Genomic DNA, 7,152 nt, shown 5'->3' on the forward strand with positions numbered 1-7,152 from the left:
AAGAGATATTATCCTTTGCATAAAGCATAGTATCTCTTATATGCTTAAAAGATGGGGGTAGAGAACAAAGCAGTAATACGGCTTGATCCTCATCTTTAATATTAGCATCTATATTACTCAAATCCATAAGAATGGAATCAAATGTGTCAAGATGAGAGAGAATAGAGGTACCTTCACTCATACGAATTGTATAAAGTTTCTGCTTCAGGTAAAGTCTATTTTCAACCGTCCTCTTCATATATAAGGTTTTTAATTTTTTCCGCATGCCTTTAGCTGTGGTTTCTACAAAAACTTCACGTAAAACCTCATTTGAGAGATTTAAAATAATACCTGCTTTTGCCTTTTTGTCTATAATGGCAAACTCCTCGTCCGTCATTTTATCCGGCTTCTTCTCCTTTCCTTGCAACGCCAAGTCTAAGCCATCCTGAATTAGGATAGCTTCCATCTTTAATTTTCACATTCCGAAGTTTGCTCTTCGGTCTTTGTTAGAGTCATTTTGGCTATTGAAAACTAACCCGGTTAGATCCGGCTCTGATACCAATTTGTTAGGATCGGGAACCCGGGTAGTGCGAAATTTAGCCAAACAACGGTATAATGATAATAACAAAGACAATGGAAGTTGATAACAACGACAATTAAAGTAGATAAAGAAGACACAAATTTAACGTGGTTCGGTCAAAGTGACCTACGTCCACAAACGGAGAGGAGTAATTTACTATAACAATAAGAGTACAAAAGAGAGTACAAAATTAGAGTAAACACTCTAATTAATCCCAAATACCCTAAGAGAATAACCTCACAAGATCACTCCAAAGAAAGGGTTCACACAAGTGCTTCCCAACACTTAACTCTCATACAAAACACTCTTAATAAAGAAAGAAAGGAAGAAACATTGAAGACAAGTCTTGTTGGTGTGTCTAAAATGAACTAATGGCCTTCCCTTTTATAGGCAAAAAAGTCTTGACCTCTTACGTGTAAAAGAAGAGATACAACTTGTGCAAATGATGTCCAACACACAATGTAATATTTTTGGGTCCTAAAGAATATTGCCAACAAAGTCTACACTTTGCAAAGATGCTTATACTTATGTGAGATGGACTCCATTTGATAAAATAATGGCCATATTACAGATAAAGTAGCCTTCAATTTGAAGTAATTATAAGTGCAACTCGAAGGAACCATAGCAGGACATTTGAACTACAATATTAGCTAAAATGAAAATAGAAAGTAAAAAAGACAAACAGCTAGTTTAAATTATATTATACAACTTTACTTGTTGAAAATGAATCATGTCTTAGCAAATTGTACAGCTACAAATTACAACCAAAAAAAAAAGATTAAGAAGTTAGTGTGTTTTGCGTTAAGCAAATTGGGCTATAACACGTTGCTCAACTAATCTTATGGCATGTTTGGCCAAGTTTTTTCTTGGCCAAAAGTGTACTTTTTAAAAAAAACATGTTTGTTTCTTTAAAGTTAAGGTGTTTGGCCAAGCTTTTTGAAGGAAAAAAGTGCTTTTGAGTAGAAGCAGAAATCGTTTTTGAGAAGCAGAAAAAAGTAGTTTATTCCTATAAGCACTTTTGAGAAAAATACTCTTGGAAGCACCTTTTAACAGCTTGGCCAAACACTAATTGATGCTCAAAAGTGCTTTACAAATTGACTGGCCAAACACAAACCGCTTCTCATCAAAAATACTTCTTTTAAAAACACTTTTTAAAAAAGCACTTCTCAAAATAAGCAGATTTTTCCAGCTTGTCCAAACAGGCTATTAGTCCAACTTATAATGACTCAAACAAATTGAAAATACCAGCTATGTCCATTTATAAGTAGCTTATTACAAAAATTAGTCAGTTTATAAAATATTACTAATATTAGCCACATATTACCAACATTAGCCAATTAGCTAGTTGTAGCCAAAAAAAGATTAATTTTTTGCTTTCCTTGAGTGAGTGTTATTAGAATAATTTTTTTCTTTCCTTAAGGAGCTTGAATCTCAGTTTGGGATGATTTGGGGGAGTTTTAAGATGGTTTGAATTGAAAATTCGAAGTAGAAGATAAACATGGAAAAAATGATATGTGTATTACATATGTATCATAGTTGTACCAAATGTGTCTCACATGTATATCCATGTATACCAGTGTGTGAGATACATGTGTGATAGATGTGTCACAGAAGAAGTTTTTGAACTCGATTTTAACTACGAATTTTGATACCAAATCAGTCCAAATCACCTCCAATCTTCCTCAAATGTTGTATGTTGACTCATCTATATGTTTTCAATGAATCTCAACTATACCCATTGAAAAAATCCTTTTTCACTTAGATTTTGGGAATCTCGTATATATATTTTCTTGTATTTCATCACCTTATTTGTTACCTCATCCATGAAATTTCCTTTCCGTCTTACATTTAATGTTGCTAATCACGCTTAAAAATATGGAAGAAGATCTTTGCGTATGATTCTTGGAGAGAAAGAACCTTATTTATTTGGGTTTCCAATTTTTATATGTTTTTGGCTAGTTTTGGTAAGTCTATAATTAATGGCTAGAGGTTGGTAAGTTAGGACTTATTTGGGACATTTAGGTAAGATTCCCAACAAATTGTTGAAAAATGTATATCTTAAGCCGCTTCCATAAATAATAGCCAATAAAATGTATATTATATAGATATTATACATATTTTCTATATTTTTGGGGTAACGCATACAATTAATTTAGACGACCAATTTTGTATTTTGCCAATAAATTTTAGACCGGTCGAAACACGACTGTTCAGTTTAAAAGCCCTATTTATACTTCACATAGACCCAATTAAATTTAGAGTCAAGTCAGAGAAAAAGACATGCTGCTACTACTTTGCCGGTGTTTATTGAGTAACGTGTGGGATTTGACTGAAGTACTAGTTCATCAAAATTTGAAAAGTAATTTACTGCAAACCCGAACCTTCTTAGACTTATTTTCAAAAAATCTCCCTGTTCACATTGATTTTGCGTTTTTCCTATATAATCTTTTATGAAAAGGCAAATAGAAACATGCCGGACAGATAGTAATGTTTAAAATTTATTATATGCATAAAAATTAATATATGATCAAGATACTGGGTATAATTTTTTCCTTCATCGACATTAATTTCGTCCCGGCAGATAAAAAAAGGACAGCCTAGTACACGAGACATTTCGCATTCACATAAGGCTCGGAAAGTACCACGCCTCAAGAGGTGTGATGTAGACCACATACGCCAATACAAGCATTAGTGATTACTTTCAAGGTTCGAATCCGCGACCTATAGGTTACACGCAGAACCAATTTTACTTTGCTCTAAAGCACCTATACGTCCATGGCAGATACTGCAGTTAAAATATTAAGAAGATATATAACTGTAAGCAGTAACCGCTGACATGTAACCCTTTAATTGTAAAGGAAATTCTTGTGGGAACATGGAAACTTTCAAAGATGTTTTCAAGTCTACATAGTCAATTCCATCTACCAAAATACTAAGTCTTGCTCCAATTTTCCTGCTTCTTCTTCCAATTTCTCCCTCCATTTTTGGTCTTTTCTTCACATACTTCTCCTATAAATTTATCATGTTTCTGGTTTAGTCATTTGCAATACCAAAATCTTGAATACCCACTAGCAGAAAATCCCTCTTTATAATAAAAATAAAATGTCATCATCTTCAGCAGAATCAAAAATGGCTTTGGCCAAGACTGTTTTATCGACAGTAGGCTCTGTTGCTGCAACAGCCATGTTAGTCCGTACTATAGTCCATGATTATATCCCACCAGAATTCCATGAATATATCTTTTTTGGACTTAAAAATATTTTCACCAAATTCTCAAATGAGTTTACAATGGTAATTGACGAATTTGATGGCCTTGTCAACAATGAAATTTATGAAGCTGCTGAAATCTATTTGGGCAACAAGTTGTCCCCTAACACCCACAGACTCAAAATCAGTAAGCCTGAGAAGGAGAAGAATTTTAACGTCGCGATGGAACGTAATGAGGAGGTGATGTTTTGCACATATATATATATATAGTGATAATTGCATTTAGTATTTGTTTTCATACAAAAAATGTTTAACCTTAACTAGAAGTAGTATGGACGATTGCTAATGTTTAAAGCTAAATGAGCATAAGAAACATCATAAAGTATGTATGTGTTTTTATGTGTAGAGTATATACCAAGGGGGGATTTATAGGGGGATTATGGTAAAATTAGATATTTTATGTACATATTTTTAAAACTTGATATAATATTAAATATTGGCATCCATGTTCTAAGAAGACTGAATGGTGCACTCGGTTGAAGGTTGAATTATTTATCAAGAGAAATATGGATCAGTTCCCGCTAAATATGTTTTTCCACTTTTTTTTTAGTAGTGCACCCATAGAAATCCTAGATCTGCCTATGGTAGATGCTGATGTAATTTCTAATTTATTGAAACGCTAGCTAAATTAAAAATGAATAAAGTATTGCAATTATAAATAAGTTTATGGTCTCCAGATTAGACATATGATATACAGTCAGACCTTTCTATAACAGCATCCCTGTATAACAACCATTCACTATAAAAGCTAAGTTTTTTTTTGAAATCTTTTTTTAAATTATGTTTAAGTATGTCCTCTATAACAGCATTTCACTATAGCAACCAAAAAATATCGGAACAAATAAAGATGTTGTAGAGAGGTTTGACAACAATAGATCTCGTGAAAATGATGATTTTTACCTTAAAGTTTTATTGTAACAGGTGACAGATATTTATAATGGACAGAAATTCAAGTGGATTTGGCTCTGCATGCAAACAGAGGCTAAACATTTCCATAATCCTAGAGACATGAATTCCACTCTAAAATCAGAAGTAAGGTCTTTTGAGCTAACATTTCACAAGAAAAACAAAGACCTTGCCCTTAATTCTTACTTGCCTTACATTTTAAAAGAAGCAAAACAGCAAAAACATGAAAACAAGACAATCAAGATTCACACTGTAGATTATGAGAACATATACAATTTACATGACATGTGGAAGCCAGTAAATCTTGATCATCCTGCAACTTTTGAGACAATTGCAATGGAATTAGACCAAAAAGACATGATTTTGAAAGATTTAGAGAGATTTGTAAAGAGGAAAGAGTATTATAGAAAAGTAGGGAAAGCATGGAAAAGAGGGTATTTGTTGTTTGGTCCTCCGGGGACTGGGAAATCAAGTTTGATTGCTGCAATGGCTAATTATTTGAACTTTGATATATATGATTTGGAGTTGACTGAGCTAAGGAGGAATTCACATTTAAGGAAGTTGTTGGTTACCACAGCTAATAAGTCAATTTTGGTGGTAGAGGATATTGACTGTACAATTGACTTGCAAGATAATTTGGCTAATCGAGCTGTCGTTGTTGCTAATTCACATGGTTTTCATCAGCAAGAAAGCAAGGTTGGTCTTTTATTTTCAATCTCCTATCTTACTGCTTTATTTTATTTAATCATATGTGATATTCTAAATCTACCAATCCGACTAATTCAAATTGACGTCATAAATGTCTCCTTTTAAATCAAAACATTCTCCAATTTGCACTCCCCGGAACAGATCTAGTGGAGAAGGGGTGGGACTTGTAGCTTAATGGATTAGAAAACGTGGCTATGAACCATGGTGTCAAGGGTTCGAATCCGTTATCGCGGGCCCAAAAGGAAAATACCTTTCCCTCTGGGTAGAAAAATCATTAAGTTATGGAACTTGGGTGGGGGTCTTTTGTAGAAATGGAATGACTTTTCTTTCTCTTATTATTTATTATTTATAGCACAAACCAAACACCTTAGAATGTATTAGGGAAAAGTAATATATGTATTAGCTTTAGTATTATTAATCAATTGTTTGGTAGTATTTTTCAACCTATGTATTAGTTATACACTCTATTTCGTATTATCATATGTATAACCAATACATAACAAACCATGACATTAGTAATACTATGATTTTTAATAAATAGATAAGCATATATACAGCCCTATGCAATGCATATTACTTTTAATACACTAAATTAAACAGTGAATAAGAAATAATCTAGTATAACTAATTCCAATATTACTAATACACCATATTCATTACTATTCTTATACACCCTACCAAACGACCCCGAACAGTCTTATGAGTTAAATATTGGGAAAATTTGGATTTGTTATTAGTGTATTATAATACTTTTCCTTACCAGTAATATATTTTTTTATTGCAGGTGACATTGTCTGGTTTACTGAATTTTATTGATGGACTATGGTCAAGTTGTGGCGACGAAAGAATCATAATTTTTACAACAAATCACATAGAAAAACTCGACCCTGCACTATTACGGCCTGGTAGAATGGACGTACATATTCATATGGCATATTGCACACCTTGTGGTTTTAAGCTTCTTGCTTCTAATTACCTTGGGATTAAAGAGCACAAACTTTTCAAAGAAATTGAGGAATTAATTGGCATAGAAATGGTAACGCCTGCAGAAGTGGCAGAGCAGCTGTTGAAGCAAGATGAGATTGAGGATTCCCTTAAAGGGTTAATTAATTTTCTAAATGCAAAGAGAAAAGAGAAGAAAGCGGAAATAACTCAAGTGGAGTCTGTTGAGAAGAAGCTGGAAAGTGATGAAAATGGGATTAAAGAAAAGGGATTACCAAATGGGAAAAGTTAAAACCACATGGGGGAAAAGCCTATTATAGAATATGACACCCTTTTATCCTTTTAATTTGGTCAATATAAATTATAAAGGAGCCTATCTAATAAATTGTAGTATAATTATTATATACTAATTACGGTACGCATATCATTTAATCATGATTAAAAGATAGTTTCTAGAACAAATAGATGTCTTTGAATTCATTGATAAGATATAAATACCAAGTACACTTATGTGTTTAATTCCGTGTTATATAGGTAATACCGGTATTCATCCTTGCGCGTTGCGCGGAGAATATTAAATATAATATTTCATAAAAACTATTACTTGAAAGCTACGACGCAAAGAAATATGTAAATGATATTATTTTATAAACATATAAAACTACAGGATATTCATATATTCAAGTCTATTCAAATTTCACTATTTTTTCTCCCATTACACTTTTGTTATTTAAGTACATGAAGAAATTGAAAAAAATTCAAGATAAAGT

At 32.6% G+C, this 7,152-nt stretch overlaps 1 protein-coding gene across 1 annotated transcript; it reads left to right on the forward strand.

Annotated features, from left to right (window-relative positions):
* The first annotated feature begins 3,498 nt into the window (after positions 1 to 3,498).
* On the forward strand, positions 3,499 to 6,809 carry LOC104107810 (AAA-ATPase At3g50940-like). Its single transcript, XM_009616714.4, has 3 exons — positions 3,499 to 4,006; positions 4,748 to 5,428; positions 6,225 to 6,809. Exons 1-3 carry the CDS (start codon positions 3,662 to 3,664, stop codon positions 6,672 to 6,674), a joined length of 1,476 nt encoding a protein of 491 aa, XP_009615009.1. The 5' UTR covers positions 3,499 to 3,661; the 3' UTR covers positions 6,675 to 6,809.
* Positions 6,810 to 7,152: the final 343 nt, after the last annotated feature.

The sequence above is a fragment of the Nicotiana tomentosiformis genome, chromosome 9 (genome assembly GCF_000390325.3).
Source record: "Nicotiana tomentosiformis chromosome 9, ASM39032v3, whole genome shotgun sequence".
NCBI lineage: Eukaryota > Viridiplantae > Streptophyta > Magnoliopsida > Solanales > Solanaceae > Nicotiana > Nicotiana tomentosiformis.